We start from the raw sequence: 16,984 nt of genomic DNA on the forward strand, positions 1-16,984 counted from the left end.
GGATTCATGGTCACAGAAGGGTTTTTGTAATCAATTGATACATTGTCTTAATAGGATTTGACTAACCGTTAATGGTCACAGAATGATTTTAATCGATTATAACACTGTAGCAATTAATTAGGAGTACTGTTAATGATCATAGCAGATGTTTTAATCGATTAAGATACTGTAGCAATCACTAAGGAGTACTGTTTAAGGACACAAAATGTTTTGCAATCGATTGGTACACTGTATCAATCGATTAGGAGGTCTCCACCCATCAACCACTTTTGGGGCAAAATCAACTGATGGACCTACATATGTTTAAATATCTTAAATTGAATTTTTACTGACATAGTAGAGTCCTATGAATTAATTTGTGTTATCAAATAGTGTATATCATCATCTTAACAACATGTTGTTGATCTTTCCACACCAGCAACATACTACAATATGTGGGACCATTTTGTTAATCCTAGCAAGACCAATAACAAGTTGTTGTTGATCCCCCCTAGACTAGCAATATGTTGTTGCTGGTCTTTCCACACATACCTGTGAGAATACTCTGTTGCTAATCTTAGAAAGACCAGTAACACGTTGTTGATGATCCCCTTATACCAGCAACAGCGTGTTGTTGATCTTTCCACACTAGCAACACGCTCACATAACGCGACACGCACCCCCCCCCCCCCCCCCCCCCCCCCCCATGCCTCCTAACATGACCATGCCCAATGCTAACAAGAAGAACACTGGTAGGTCGTGCTTCTTGGCATGGCCATGGCAGATCTTTATAGTAGCTACAGTTTCATAGTTGCTACAATATCAAGTCTGTCTTATAGCAGCTATAGTTTTGTAGCTGCTACAAAGTGATTGAACAATTAATGAGGCCACATTGTAGCAGCTATATTTCCGTAGCTGCTACAACATCAAGCCTGTGTTGTAGTAGTTATAGTTCAGTAGTTGTTACAACGTGATTGAATAATTAAAGTCTGCGTTGAATATTAAAGAAGAGGATTCTTTTTCTCCGAGAAGATGAAAACGTGGTTTGAAATGGTGTTTTCTTCGGACACACGTGAGATTTCCAACAAGAGTAAGGATGAAATGGGAAATGAACTCACGTGAGGCTATGCGATTTGGACAATCGCAAAACCAACTATGTGATTCGGGTATATCGCATAACTAGCTACGCGATTTGGGAAAATATCAAAAAATTTTCTCTTAAATTAAATTAAAATTTAATTTAAATTTTAATCAGTATAGCTAGATAATCCTCTAAATTTATTTAATTTTAAAACTTGAATAAAAATTTAAAAATATAAAAGAAGGTAATAAAATATTTTTTTCCTATTTTTTAATATCTTCTATTTTTAATATCTAATTATAAAAGAATAAAAATTAAAATAAAATTAATAATGAGAACTAATTTTATTAATAAAAATAATTTAAAAAATGAATAAAAAAATTACTTTGATACTGATTTTTAAACTTAAATACAACATCACTGTGATGTTGATTTCTGAAAACTAGCACCATTGTTGTGCTGGCCTTTAGAAACCAACACAACATTGTTGGTTTTGATTACATATTGTGACATTGGTTTTTGAAAACTAGCACGACTGTGTCCTAAAAGTTTCAAATCATTTTGAGTATTATTGGAAGGGCCTTAAAACAGTAAAAGAAGGCTTATTTGGAATCAAGTTCACATAATAAACTCATAAGAGTTAGAATGTGTCTGATTGAAACTCTAGGCCTATCGATGAATTTTGACCAAAATCCATTAGACCTAGGGGTCTTACATTTCTAAAAATTTATAATGAGATGGAAGAGGGCAGTATAGTGAAGTTATATATGGTGTTCATTTTTGATTCTGACATCCCTACGATAAGTTATGTGAATATGCCAATTGCCTTAAAATCTAAAACTTCAAAAAGCTTTTGATTACAATTGTTAATTACTTCAAATTGATATCTCTGAACATATATAGACTCCAAAGAATTTTAAGAAACTATAACACTTGGAATGGAATTGATCGAAGCTCTCTAGGTACATCAATGGATTTTCACCAAAACCCATTGATGGATCTAAAAGTTTTGAATTTATGAAAATTTATCATGACATGGAAGAGGATAATACAGTGTATTTATGGTGTGTATGACTAATTCTGGCATCTAAACAATAAATTTTGGACAAAAATTAATAAAAAGGATAAAATTTCTTTTGAACCTCTAAAAGATCTTAAATAATATTTTTTGGGATCAAAACATGACCCGTTTCACCCCTATAATAAATGTAGATATCTGAATAAGCTTCAATTTGGCGTATAGAACGCCCCATTCTAATAGCCATGTAAAAAGTTATGGCCTCTAGAAATAGACATTTGACAAATATATACAACTTATCGTACAGATATCAAAATCAGGCACGGACACCATATATACCTTTTACACACTCACATCTTCCATCTTATGACAAACTTTTAAATTTTCAAATATCCTAGTCCATCAATGGGTTTTGACTAAAATTCATTGATGAACTTAGAAAACTTTGATCAAACTCATTTTAACTCTTGTAGGTTTTTGCAATGTCCTAAAGTCTAAGGGTGCTCTCCGTTATCATTGTAAAGAATTTCCATATACTCACAAGGTTTAGAAAGTTTCTAACTTTGTGTCAATTAGCATAAGCCTATAACTTTGTGTAGAAGATTTAGGACCATGATTTTTCACAATATCTATCTTCTACACACTCCGCACTTCCATCTTATTGTAAAATTTTAAAAATTCAAGTCATCTAGGTCCATCAATGAGTTTCAATCAAAAAATCATTGATAAATTTAGATAACTCCAATCAGACTCATTCTAACTTTTATGAGTTTATTAGGTGAACATGAGTCCAATAAATCATTTTTTTACTGTTTTAAAGTTCTCTCAATGATGTTTAAAATGATTTAAAACTTTCAGAGCACTATAGTATTGATTTCCGAATACCAATACTATTGTGACGTTGGTCTTCAAAAATCAACACCATCGATATTGTATTTAAGCTGTGATGTTGATTTAAAAAAAAAACACCAAAGTAATTTTTTTATTATTTTTAAAATTATTTTATTAATAAAATTAATTCTTATTATTTATTTTATTTTTATTTTTTATTCTTTTATAATTAGATATTAAAAATAAAAATATTTTAAATAATTTATTAATTTTTTATATTTTATTAATTTTTTATTAAAATTTTAAAATTAAAATTAAAAATAAATAAATTTAGAAGGATTATTTATTAAAATTAAAATTAAAATTTAATTTAATTTAATCACGTGCATCTTTTGGAAAAGAAAATTATATGTGTTTTTTTGGGGAACATTCTTAAACTTTAAGTGAGAATTTGCCGAGAGAATTTGATCTCATTCCACTTGAGATAGTTGTAGCTTAAATTAATATAATATATATATTATATAGTGAATGAATTGTGCTTAGTATTTCTTTAAAATATGTATCCTTTATGGGCAAATTACCCTGTAATACTGGGTTTATCCATGCTTGATTAACTTCAAAGGAAGTTAACCAAGTTTATAGCACAATCAAAACCAACCAACTTGAAGTTCCCGTGCAGGGTTGCTTTCTGGATTTCTCCATAAAATGGAAGCCGATAAGCTCCACATCGAGAGCGCGGAAAGTGCGCGATGAGATAAAAGCACAGACTTCCCTTCCAACGCGTCTTGTAGGGAATCCCCTCAACGACCCTGACCTCCTACTCCACGCGATCGGGTTTAAGAATTTTGTCCTCTCGATCATTATTATCTCTTTTGTGGGCCCACGGCGATGCACGGCCACGATGAGCGGAGGAAACCCGTGCGTGAAAGCAACGGCGACGAAGCGTGATCCACTTCCCATCCGGATGTCCGTCGGATCAAGATCCGACGGCCAAATTCGAGGCCGGAGTAACTACAAATTGCCGGCGCCATCTTGACTTCGTCACTCTCGCCAGTGGGATTCGTCGGCCGGAGCAGGTAAAGCTTAGGATCTTTTAGGTTTTTACCTGGAATCCTTCCGTTAGGGTTTGATCCTTCTTCTGTTGATTTCGGATGCAGAGGGAGAAACAATGGTGCTCCGAAGCGTGCTATGTGTTCTTCTCTGGCTGTGGGTTTCGATTTCATGTCGGAGTATTGCTTTGGGGCTCGAAGATAACCAAACGGCGACGTTGTCTGTGATTGCTTCACCGGAACAGGGGCGGCCGATACCTGAGCGCATGTTCGGAATCTCATTCGAGGTGAATCGTGTGCGCTTGCTCTTATTTGTTCCTTGCAATGATTCATTCTTCTTTCTTGAGAGGAAAGCAAAAAAGCTATAAAATTATATCAAGTTAATGCTGAAACTAACTATGGTGATATCAAATTATAGCAATCAAACATATCATATCCTTTCAATCATCTTCTAAATGCAACAGTAGAAGGAAACTGAAGACAATTATTAGCAGTTTAATTCATTACTCTATTGAGACCAAAGAAGACTTGATTAGTGATGATAAAATAAGACAAAATTCATTTAAATATAGATGAGGTTATAGTAGGAAATCAAGTCCAATGGCATAGGAGGACCCATATAATTGATCCTACTTAGTGGGAAAAAGATTTGATTGTTGTTGTTGATATTGGTGAGTTATATGATATAATGGCTTGAATATGTTTTAGATAAATGTTTAGTTCAGAACTTCAGGTTGCAAGTTTCTAATATGAAATTAGAGAGAATAATACAAATCAATGATTGAAATCTCGAATCGTTTTGCTCGATACTAGTGAAATTTCTCATTCTGTCAACGGACCGGCACCTGCGGTTCTGGTAGGGACGCTGTCAGGAGGCATCGCACAGGTCCAACAACGCCTCTGGAGGTGTTGCGCAGGTCCGGCGACGCCTCCGGAGGCATCGTCCGAGTCTGGCAACACCTTCGAAGATGTCGTCAGGCACGCGCCTGCCTCGATCACTCAGAATAGTGAATGGATTGAGTTTTTAAACTTAGATTTTAATAACAACTTAGGTTAATAATTTTAATCAACTCCTAGCTATAGTTGGGATAATTTAAATAGACTTAATTAAAGCCTCATAAAATTATCCTATTATATATTTTTTTAAATTATTTTTTATTTTTAAATATTTAGATTATATATTTTTAGTTACTATATTTTATACTTTAAAAATATCGAAATTATGCCAACATGACACAATACGGTACTGAAAACTGTATCGGTCCGATCTGCTACCAAAACCTCGGCACAGCTCGGTATTTTAAACCTTGATACAAATTGATAAAATATATGAGAAATTGAATCAAAACTCAAATTTGTGGTATTAAACAAGGGAGAATATGGGGAAAAGAATATTTTTTAAGAGAGAAAAGTGAAATATATTTTTTACTACATAAGATAGGCATAAATCCCTAATGTTTTAAAGTGCCTATAAAAGTTTGTTTTTTCAAATCCTATTAATGCTCTAAAAATAGTTCTGATTTTACCTTGGGCATATATGTATGTATAAATTTTTCAAAACATTGTTCATTAACAATTGTGTTTTGCGAATATGATTTCAAACTTTTCCATGAACAAATATTGTTGTACATGAACAAAACATTTCTTTAAGGTAACATGGAATTATTTTTTTCATGGATGCTTGATATGGAGCTTCTAAAAGAGGGTTGTTTAGGTGTTTTCAAATATAAGGAGCCCTTTACGTTTTTTTCTCCTATAAAATGGAAAACTAAGCTATTTATACTAAATATTGGTCTTCCATCACATGAAACAATGGTGCATTAGGTGAACTTAACTATTTCCTAGATAGGAAATGATCACGCTATCAATATTATCATCAATAAGCTCAATAGAGGCATTAGCCCCCGATTGCTCACTGCTCCCACTGTATCATACCAAGGTCACCAAAGCTATTTTGAGACTCAATTACATGGTTGATTTTCCATACACCTCAGTTTTTTTCCTAAAAATATATCAAACCATTTTAGGGTTTTTGGCTCATTATCTATCAAAAGAAACCAGATTGGTCATTATTTATTTAGTATCTTGCACTAGATGTTTTGCTATATTTATTTCCAACCTGATGATTTTTTCTATTATGCTTAGTTTGAGATCCTTAATAAAGTCCAATTTAATTACTTGTTCTTTCCTTTTTTGTACATGACATTTCAAAATTTGGAGCTATCATAGTTTAGAATATCTAAAATCATGTATAGGAGATCAACCATGCTGGAGCAGGTGGAATATGGGCAGAGCTAGTATGTAACAGAGGTAAGCTAAATTTTTTTGATATTACCTTATTTTTGTTGAGATATATTTTATAGTGATTGAAGATTCTCCTATATTAAATGATAATAGAATTTTTAAAATATTCCCCCTATGCTACTTCAACATTAATTGAGTGCAGATCTTTTTAGGTAATGTTCCTAACATGACATGAATTGTGCAAGACTGCAAATAATTGCATCTTCCTTGTCAATCTAGAAGAGTTTGATGTTATGTTAATATTTCAAGCTTATTTTAATATGTTCTTTCTTCTGTGCATCCATGATCTTTTTTAGATTTACTTCAAACCCAAATTATTGAAACACACGGCTCAATGTTTTAAATTGCATAGAGAAGATGAAAATTCTTTCATGTTTTTATTCAGAGATTCCTTTTTATTATCTAGCAATAGTCACAAAATAATCTTTAGGAAGGCCAACATTGTATGAACTTGTGAATTTTTGAACATATACAATAGGAGTAGGGTAAGGTGTCAATTGATTTTGACATTAAGCTCTGGATACTTCAGCTACCTATGCTTTCACAAACATTTCAAATATATACAGAGAATATGCAAAATTACATTTTTCAAAGTACAAACTCATAACATTTTGGAGTTTTAAACTCTGCACAATTTAAACATCTCTTGTTCATAATTTTCATATACCATGATAATGAAGCCCAAGCAAACATAATCCAGGTTTTGAAGATGGAGGACCCAACACACCTTCAAACATTTATCCATGGTCCATAATTGGAAATGAAAGTTACATTATGGTATCTACTGATCGAACATCTTGTTTCAACCGCAATAAAGTTGCACTTCGAATGGAAATACTTTGTGATGATGATGGGCCCAATATTTGTCCATCAGGAGGTGTTGGTATTTACAACCCTGGTTATTGGGGCATGGTGAGCTGTTCTTGAATGTTTGATATGATACCTAAATTATCTTGTATTTTTTTTACTTTCCCAGGTTAGGATCAAAAGCCATTACAGTCATTGTATCCTATATTCCACAGCTCTCCTATTCTGATTAATCTTCGTTTATAGTACACATTAAGATACAACAAAATGAGTAGACAGACATTTTCTGATATTTCCAATTACTGTTATTTACTTTATTTTTACTTTCATTTTCCAGAATATTGAGAGAGGGGAAATCTATAAGATTGTTCTTCATGTTAAGTCAAATGATTTAATTGACTTATATATATCATTGACGAGTTCAGATGGTGTGCAAAATCTGGCCACTACTAATATCAAGTGAGCCTGTTCTGTCGTTTTTACAAATTGAAATGTTTGGAGTAGAAAGGAGTATTACGTGTTTTGCTAATTTGTTCATACGATATTTTTTTGTTCCCTTTTAGATCCAATACATTAGATACGTCACAATGGACTAAGGTTGAGCTTCTCGTTAGATCTAGTGGAACAAATGTAAATTCAAGATTGCAACTCAAAACTAACAAGAAAGGTGTCATTTGGTTGGATCAAGTATCTGTCATGCCCTTGGAAACATATAAGGTAAATTTTCTGAAACCTGCTCTTTACTGATTGTTTGTTTATTTTCTAGCGCATCTCTTTTGTTATGAATGCATTTGGAGATATTTCTTCATCGAGGTTTTTTATATTTAAGAAATCATACTCATCGAATGAACTCAGGACCTTGGAACAGATCTTAGGTGACTAATGTGGATTGGAAATTTATACTTTGTAGTGTATATAAGATGATGGTAGAAGTCTAATTCTTTAAAAGGACACGCAATCAAAGACAATCCTGTTTTGTAGATGCCATAAACACCAAGTGAGGGATGTAGCATTCCTGGTTCTCCAGAAGGCACTCCGGTCTTCATGAGTCAGTTCCACCCACATAACTATAATAGGATTACATGGAGGTCCTTTGATTCTTTGTGAGGTTATCCTGCTGGTTGTGTTGTCTTGTAAACATGGGATAAATATATGGATATCAATCCTCATTTGTTCCTCAGAATAGCACACTAGGTGGAGTGAAAGAAATTCCTTCGTCTTATGTGTTGGTTTTGAGTTGTAGACACTATCTAAATTCATAATGCAAGACCTGAAATTTGAGAGATAATTTATTATTCCAATCAAATTTGATCCGCTCAATCCTCATCCCCAATCCATAATCAATTTATATTTAAGTTCCCTGTGCAATCACCAAGCACTTAATCTCCAAAAAAATAATCTTCTAATTCAAAATTTTTGGTATATGTCATACCTAAATCAATTAGGAGTTCCTGATAATGGGATAAAGGGAAAATGCATCTAAACAGAAGTATTGGCATCTCATATAATAACCGTATCCTGGATTGTGGAATTTAGTTCTGAAGAAATATAATCATTTTTCTTCATAGGAAACCACCAATGTCATCTATATCAAAGATTCCTTCTGTAATCTGATAGGGCAGTTATTTCCTGCACATTACCTTGTATTAATCATCCAGTCCTAAAAATAACATTCACTTTCCAATTTGGCAAAATCATAAATTATGAGATTGGAAATGTTGACCATTTGTTTTTGGAGAAGTATTCATTTAATATTTGACAATACCTGGCCCAGGCCAGTCCAATTATGTTATTATCAACTGTCACACCACTTGCCCGATCTAGCCATACTATGATCAACAATATTTGACATGCCAAGATGGCTATTGTCTTTGTGGGAGCTACTTGCTTCTGCATACTAGATGATTTATGCATCAGTGGTGGCATTCCTCAATTTAAGAAGTTACCATTCTTCTTAGCCATGGAGTGTTCAATTTTCTGCCTCTTAGTTTGTCATGTCGTAAGTTGACAAAGTAAGTCCATAAATTTATCTCTAGATGACTGCATGTTTTATCATTAAGGTTCCTTCTACTTAGCATACTTCCACTGCATAGTTGTAACATTTTACTAGCATACATACATTGTGAATGTCACCATCCCATGATCTTAAGTAACGGATTATTATTGTCATATACATGCACATATAAGGGAAGTCATTTTTATCTTGGAAAGACTTGTTAAGATAATCATATATCTGTTGGGTTAGTCCTAAATAATAGTTCTACATTCTTTTTAAATTTTCTTTTACATTGCCTTCAACAATAATGTGACACCATACGTTTCTCTCGCATGGTATGTTGTGTGCTTATAGAAAGGCTTTATAAACTTAGATGAGTGAACTATCATTAATTAACTTATGCTTAAGTATTTTGGGATATTGGTTGGGCCTCACAAGATAATACATCAATTGTCTCATTTAAGCAAATTATGACAGATAAATGCAACTAAAATGTTGTTCGTAATTTCAGTTTTCCACTGTTTGATCCCCAAAGCATTATATGCATAGAATAGTGTGAAGGGATATATTTTGTTTTAACATAAATTTTATTTATTTGGTTTATGCACTGCAGGGACATGGTTTCAGGAAGGATCTTGCTTCAATGTTGGCAGACCTGAAACCTCAATTCCTCAGATTTCCAGGTAAGCTTTTGGTTTTCATTATCCACGGTTTCATTTGTGTTGGGAACTGGGAAGAACAAGGTCCTGAATCAGTGTAGTAATATGAAACCTAAAACTGCAGTGGATAACATAGATAAACTGCATGTTAAAAGTAAAACTGAGTTTACATGGTAATGTTTCTAGAGGACAGGAAATAAAGATTGGTTTGTCGAAGCACGACCTAGAAACCATAAGCATCATTGCAATTGTCATTGCATGATGCGATGATAGAACAAATTGTTGTCTTTCTTTTCATGATGCATAATTAAAAGAAAAGAAAATACTATCGTCTTCTCAATGTTATATGTATAGCCAAACGCATTATGCTTCTATGAATATTCAAAGGCATTGCGCTGCTTTATTCATATGTGTATCACACAATATTTCACCTCAGGATTCCACAATATAATAAGAGCATAGGAACCCTATTCATTTGATTTCTGGGGGCACTAGGGGTAAGATAACATTGGAAGTATATATTTTCCAGTTGGATCTCAATATAGAAATTTTGTTGGATAATGCAAAAGAAATAATAAAGGAAAAAATTTGAGGAAACCATGATAAATAGTGAATCGAGTCACTTACATTTCAAATATTAATATTAAGAAGAGACTAGAAAAGAGTTAAATGAATGAATCAATTTCCTTTTACCAGTACCACATGCATGAAAGATACCAGGAATGAAAAAATATATGCCAATCACATAAGTAACCGAGATGAAAAGGAATTGATTCGCAATCTATTACCCAAATTGGCATATTAACAAACCATGCTCCACTCCAATTGGCACGGCTATAAATATAGGTTTCTTGAGAATACATCTTAACAACAAACAATGATTAACGGTAGCCTTGATGGGTGGTATAGTTAGAAGTGATAATAATGAAACCACCATTTTAGTAAATGATGTCATTGATCCGCACGAAGCTCAACAAGCTTTTGAATTAGTTGAAGCTAACTTGGGTGGAGCCAAACGTAAAAGACAAGCAATTGAAGCAAATCTGGCTCTTAGACAAGCTAGGATACAAGTGGAGGTTGCTAATGTTAATACCTACAAATTAAGTCATTAGACCAAAACAAATAGTTTTTTTAGAAGTTCTTTATATTATATACACCACATTGTTATTTTGCTAATTGAACACAATCAAATCTAATTTGATAAAAGAACATACAAAAGAAATAATGAAGAGAAAAATTAAACCAAGATAAATAGTGAATCAAGGCACTTACATTTACAAACATTATGATTGAGAAGAGACTAGCAAATACCCAAGTGAATAAATTTTCTTTTATCTTTACCGCATGCATGAAAAAATACAAGTAATGAGAAAAAAATATACATCAATCACTTAAGTAAATTGGCTTGAGTTATTTTTAAGTGTACCAATTTGGTTTTATATCTACTTAAATGCATCTTAATTTAGGCAAAACAATCCCATTTCTGGTTATTAACGTGGTCAGTAGAATCCTTTATGGTACTGTTTTGTTTTAGGTGGTTCTTATGTTGAAGGCGGATGGTTAAATAATGCATTCCGGTGGAGAGACACAATTGGTCCATGGGAAGAGAGACCTGGTCATTTCAATGATATTTGGAAGTATTGGGTAGATGATGGACTTGGGTTTTATGAATTCCTTCAAGTAGGTTTCTCATTTAAACAGTTTTTTATATCTATTTGCGGTCTTCAAAGGCTTTTATTTAATGCTGGATTGCTGCAGCTAGCAGAGGACATTGGCGCCGATCCATTATGGGTGATTAATGCCGGTATGCTATTTCATCTGTCAAAAGAGTTTTGTTGTAACTTCTGAGTAATCTGTCTGATACGTATTGCTATTACAGGAATCAGCCACAACGATCAAGTTAATCCCTCAAATATATTACCTTTTGTACAGGTATGCCCATAGAATCCCTTTGGTCTTCTTCAAGTTGCAGATAGAAATTTTCAATCTCTAACCACATCACAAGTTGTTTTTTAATATGTTTTTTCTTGGGGAGAGAGAAACTAACTAGTGAACTAAATATGATAACCAGAAACTTAAGTATATTGCCTTTTTCTACATCTAAGAGTTTCTTTCTGATGTGATCTACATAACAATTTAATTTAGTTGAACTTTTTGAATGTGTGAAAACTACAGTTTTTATGACCAGTGGGTTTAGAGAATATCTGTCTTGTAGGTTTTTAGAATATGTTATGTACCAACCCAATAGTCACCAATATGATGGAACTATTTAAATTGTATCTGTATGTTACTTTATGGCTCCAAAGTTTCATTGTAAATAAAAAAATAAATTAAAAATAAATAACAAAGAAAGGAATTGAGTTTGCTAACATCTGTCAAGAATGTATAGGATACTCTTGATGGAATTGAGTTTGCTCGAGGTGACTCTGGGTCTAAATGGGGCTGCATTAGAGCAGCAATGGGGCATTCAGATCCTTTTCAACTGAACTACATTGCCATTGGGAATCAGGATTGTTCAATGAGAAATTATAGAGGTATTTTTTTTTTTGTATTTGAAACACTGGATTATGTACAATAGCATTCCTTTGTCAAGCATATACACCTTGGTATGCAAGCAAGGACTCTTTCACAAGTTGACAGTTCGAACAATTCATGTACTTTAAAATGAACATACAGATATAGTCCCATTACTTGTTTGTCTCATCAATATAGATTGGATAAGGTGTGAAAGTGGATATGTAATTTATGATAATAATACTCATCCAATTATGGTTTTTATTGATCAGATTAATTTGCTACAAGCCTGCAGCAGGTTAAAGAACCTAAAATACATATGAGATCAGCTCAGACATGTAGAGTGTGCTAATAATCACTTTCCTATGTACAACATAAACAACAAATAAACCACAAGAACTAAGGCTTTAGCCTCTTGCTACACGTGCAAGGAGAACTTTGGCACAATGGTTAATCAATAATTGACCTTTTGATTTAGGTAAATCTTGTGTTGTCATTTTACTGCTTGATATTTTCAGACTTTCAAATTAGGACTTCTGACTGATTTTATTCAAGCTCAAGTTACCTTATGGTGGAAAACACAATAGACTTCATTTATTCTAATCACATGAACAGATGCATCGTTGAATTGTGTTTGTCTGTTATTTTGGATCAGCTACATGAAGCTTATCCCTCCATGAAGTTTATTCCTGCATTGGCTCTGTGCAAAGGCTATTTAACTAACAAATTAATAAATTGTATTTTTTAAAGCCACTAATCTCTTTAGCATTGTACCAGTTCATTCATTTGGGTACCAAGAGATCCTTTAGTAAGCCCAGATAGAAGAGAACTAGAATTTCTTAGAAAATGAGCATTTATGCCCTGCGACTATAACCAACACCCAAACTATCTATTCTAACAAACCATTTCATACAAAACTATCTATTCTAACAGGGAACACCAGGCCAAGCAAACCATTTGAGACGAAACCATTTATTCTAACAGGGAACACCAGGAAAATTGATTTATAATGTTTTGAATGTGGAATCAGGAAATTCAGAAGCACATAGTTGTGTGACAATCATCAAAAGATGTTGCCTTCAGTTTATGGAAATAAAATTAGTCAAATATAAATAAGCAGCTACCTCAGGACCTTTTGTAGTCTTAAAAACTATTGTATTCTTTATTATTATGTCGATAACTTTTTTGCCAAAATTAAAGAAATATATGGACTGCCATTGTATTTCCCAAGACTAAGAGCAATGTTCTAGATTGTATGTTTCTCTTAGTTGCAGTTTGAAGAAAAATAAGTGTTATATCAGACACTCATCTTGACTTACCATTTGACAGGAAACTACTTTAGATTCCACTCAGCCATAAAGAAGGCCTATCCAGATATCAAAGTTATATCAAACTGTGATGGCTCCTCTGGTTATTTAGATCATCCTGCTGACATGTATGATGTTCATGTAAGAGCTTTCTTTAAAACATTTTCAATGTATGTATGTTTAATTGTGTCAATAGTAGCTAAATGTATCACTTCTATATAGGTTTATGCCTCTGCAGATAGCATGTTTTCCATGAGTCATTATTTTGATTGGACACCACGTGTTGGCCCCAAGGTCAGGATAATTTCAGCTATAGGCACTAACTCAAGAATGTAGATAGAACCTTATGTTGCAATGCTGATTTAACAAATAGTTTTAAGATGGTTTGAATAAGGGTACATTGTCTCTGGGAAGTCAATCATGATTGTATGCTTCCAGGCTTTTGTTAGTGAATATGCTGTAACTGGGAGTGGTGCTGGAAAAGGAAGCTTTTTGGCAGCTTTGGCTCAGGCTGGTTATCTGATTGGACTAGAGAGAAATAGGTATTTGTTCCTTATTTCCATTCATATTAACTGAACTGATGCACTGAAATTCATTTACTGTGCTTACAAATGTAGATGATATTTAGAAGAACATTGTATTCTGAGTACCATCCATCTCGGGTTTACATGATCCTTTGACATATCTAATGCAAATATGGATCTACTTATTCTGCTTTAACCTACTTGCCTATATGATCAGTATCATTACCACAACAATTGACCACCCTTACCTACTCTGATCTTCTTCCTCTTTCTTTACCATTTCAGCCACCATCAGCACTAATATTTGGCAAATAATTCTGAAAATAAAGATACCAAATTTTTACAGATAAGCTTTGATTTCCATCTACTTAATTGTACCACCACCGTGGCCAAATCATGATTTTGTATGCTGCTTTTGGATATACCAAACCCCAGCAATAAGCAGTATTTTTTCATCTTTCTCTTATGTTTGTGCATCTGTTCTTAGAAGCAGCATTTCTTATTCTATCCCTTGGCAAAGAAAAATGAAAAATTCTATTTAATTGTGGAGCGATGTGTTCAAGTTATTTTTTCTTGCTTGTGCTGTTTGTCCCGACTCATGGTTTTGCTTGATGTCCTTGCAGTGATGTTGTTGAGATGGCAAGCAATGCACCACTTTTTGTCAATGACAATGATCGTAGGTAACTCTTTATTTGATGTTTCACATCAGAATGGAAAATAATATAGCTGCAAGACAGTAGGAGCTTCGGATCATGATCTCTTGTACTCTTTCTATTTATTATTGATCACTGAACAAATTCAAATCAATCATTATCTCTCTTACTTTTGAATACCTTTTCTTTTGGAGTCAAGATGGAATCCAGATGCCATTGTCTTTGACTCATGGCGGCACTACGGGACACCAAGTTATTGGATGCAACACTTCTTCAAGGAATCAAGTGGTGCAATTATTCAACCATCGAACCTACAATCTACTTCCTCCAAATTGGTAGCATCTGCAATTAGATGGACCAATTCTGATAATGCCAACGATTACCTTAAGATCAAGGTGGTCTTCTCAAAAAGTCTGCAAATCAAATGCTTTTGATCTCAATCTTCATGTATCAATGTAGTTCTGTTAATTTTCTCTTTCTTTTATGCCATCACCCCTTTCAAGGACAAATCTACCTTTCAGGTTATTTTCTTACTCAATCACAACAATTGATGCTTTTAGGTGATAATTAACAGTCAATGTTTTTATTAGACCTTGTTATTTAGGTTCTTTTCCAATCACAACTAATTAAGTCTCTATATATGCTGCTACCGTAACATACTCTTTTGGTCTATGCATAGTTTTTTTTTTTCAAATTATTGTTTGAATCTGTTAATTTATCCTGATTACTGCCATTTAAGATGGCTAAGTCACTTGTTCTGAACATGACTGATGATATAGACAGATAAGAAGGATCCATTTAGCCAATCCTAAATATCTGGTACTAATAGGATTCACCGATGATGATGATGATTGCATTAGATTTATTTCTACTCACTGTTCTATTAATCAAACAATTGAACTTCTTTATCCAGATAGTGAATTACGGGGGCGACCTTGTGAATCTGAAGATCTCTGTGACTGGATTAGCAAACCATGTGAGACCATTAGGATCTACGAATACTATACTTACTGGAAAATTGACAGATGAGAATTCATTCAGCAATCCAGAAAAGGTGAAGTAACTCTATCAAACACATTTCCCCCATGTTTGATAAATTAAGTTCCCTAACACTTTTTTGCTACTTTAATGTGATAGGTGGTGCCAATTGTGTACATGCTACCAAATGCTGGAAAGGAGATGAGTGTTTCAGTTTCTCCATACTCGATCAATGCATTGGACTTGCTTCTTGCACCAGAAAGTAACACAGCAGTGACTGATATCTAAACACGTGAGAGGTAATAATACTCAAACAATAATGAGAAGAACCTACTCATGAAATAATTGGTTGATTTGTGTGTGTTCGGGTTTGTGAATTATCCAAGTGATGAATGTTTATTGTTAGATTATAATAAGTATGTTTGTGATGATTTGTACAGTGAACAAGGTTCCTAAAGACACTCAAGATTCTAGATCTGATGTGTATGGATGAAGAATGACAATTTGTTCTTCCTCTTTGCCTCTATTATTTTGTGATTTCTACTGTTTCAATATTTAATTCGGAAGTAAGTTATTAAGTATAACTGAAGTTACTTAAGGCTCTTTATTAAATATCATAACAATAGTTACTGGAGGAGTTACTTCTTAATTTGAAATTTTGAGAGTATTTCATAAAAATTATAATATTTATTGATCATTAGTGAATACATTTTTATTTTTTTAATTAAAAATAAATATATATTTAAGAAAATAAATTAAAATTCATAAGAGCATCCTAATGCAGCTGTTAATGGGGATGTTATAACATTCCTTGGTATTAAACACTAATATGGAGCGGTGTTATTGTAAAATAATATGGAATCTTGTTTTATTACAAAAAATAAATCTCTATTTATACATGAATATAGGAACTTATTCTAGGAGAATTATTCTATAAAGAAAAATAGAATATTTATCCCTATTTATTAAACGATTAGTTTTAACCGTTGTTAACAAAATTATAAATTTTAAAATTAAAAATTAAATAAAATGGTTAACTTTTTAATGACTATTTTTAAAATGTATTTATTTAATATATATAATTTTAATATGATTGAGTAGACGGTGGAGCCCATAAATAAATAATGAGTGTTAATGTTAAAAAGAATGTGGATGAAAGAGATATGTTGTTATAATGAGTATGTGGTAGTGGATTCCATGCTTTTTAATGAAGTGGAGGGTGTTAAAGAATAACTTTAATAAAGTATTTAGTAAAAAGGCAATTATGTATATTAAACCTAAGGA

The 16,984-nt window shown here is 33.0% G+C and overlaps 1 protein-coding gene across 2 annotated transcripts; it reads left to right on the top strand.

Annotated features, from left to right (window-relative positions):
* The first annotated feature begins 3,963 nt into the window (after positions 1-3,963).
* LOC141833254 (alpha-L-arabinofuranosidase 1-like) lies at positions 3,964-16,229 on the top strand. Of its 2 annotated transcripts, XM_074720654.1 has the most exons (19): positions 3,964-3,985; positions 4,067-4,245; positions 6,214-6,268; positions 6,963-7,174; positions 7,407-7,528; positions 7,633-7,786; positions 9,679-9,748; positions 11,259-11,404; positions 11,483-11,528; positions 11,604-11,656; positions 12,114-12,258; positions 13,568-13,686; positions 13,768-13,839; positions 13,984-14,087; positions 14,693-14,749; positions 14,922-15,117; positions 15,636-15,776; positions 15,860-15,999; positions 16,141-16,229. In XM_074720654.1, exons 2-18 carry the CDS (start codon positions 4,078-4,080, stop codon positions 15,986-15,988), a joined length of 1,989 nt encoding a protein of 662 aa, XP_074576755.1. In that variant the 5' UTR covers positions 3,964-3,985; positions 4,067-4,077; the 3' UTR covers positions 15,989-15,999; positions 16,141-16,229. The 2 variants fall into 2 exon arrangements, with proteins under 2 accessions (XP_074576755.1, XP_074576753.1); XM_074720652.1 differs by having other exon boundaries at positions 15,860-16,229.
* Positions 16,230-16,984: the final 755 nt, after the last annotated feature.

The sequence above is a fragment of the Curcuma longa genome, chromosome 8, assembly GCF_044706935.1.
Source record: "Curcuma longa cultivar G26 ecotype Majalengka, Jawa Barat chromosome 8, ITB_CL_G26_1.1, whole genome shotgun sequence".
Classification (NCBI taxonomy): domain Eukaryota; kingdom Viridiplantae; phylum Streptophyta; class Magnoliopsida; order Zingiberales; family Zingiberaceae; genus Curcuma; species Curcuma longa.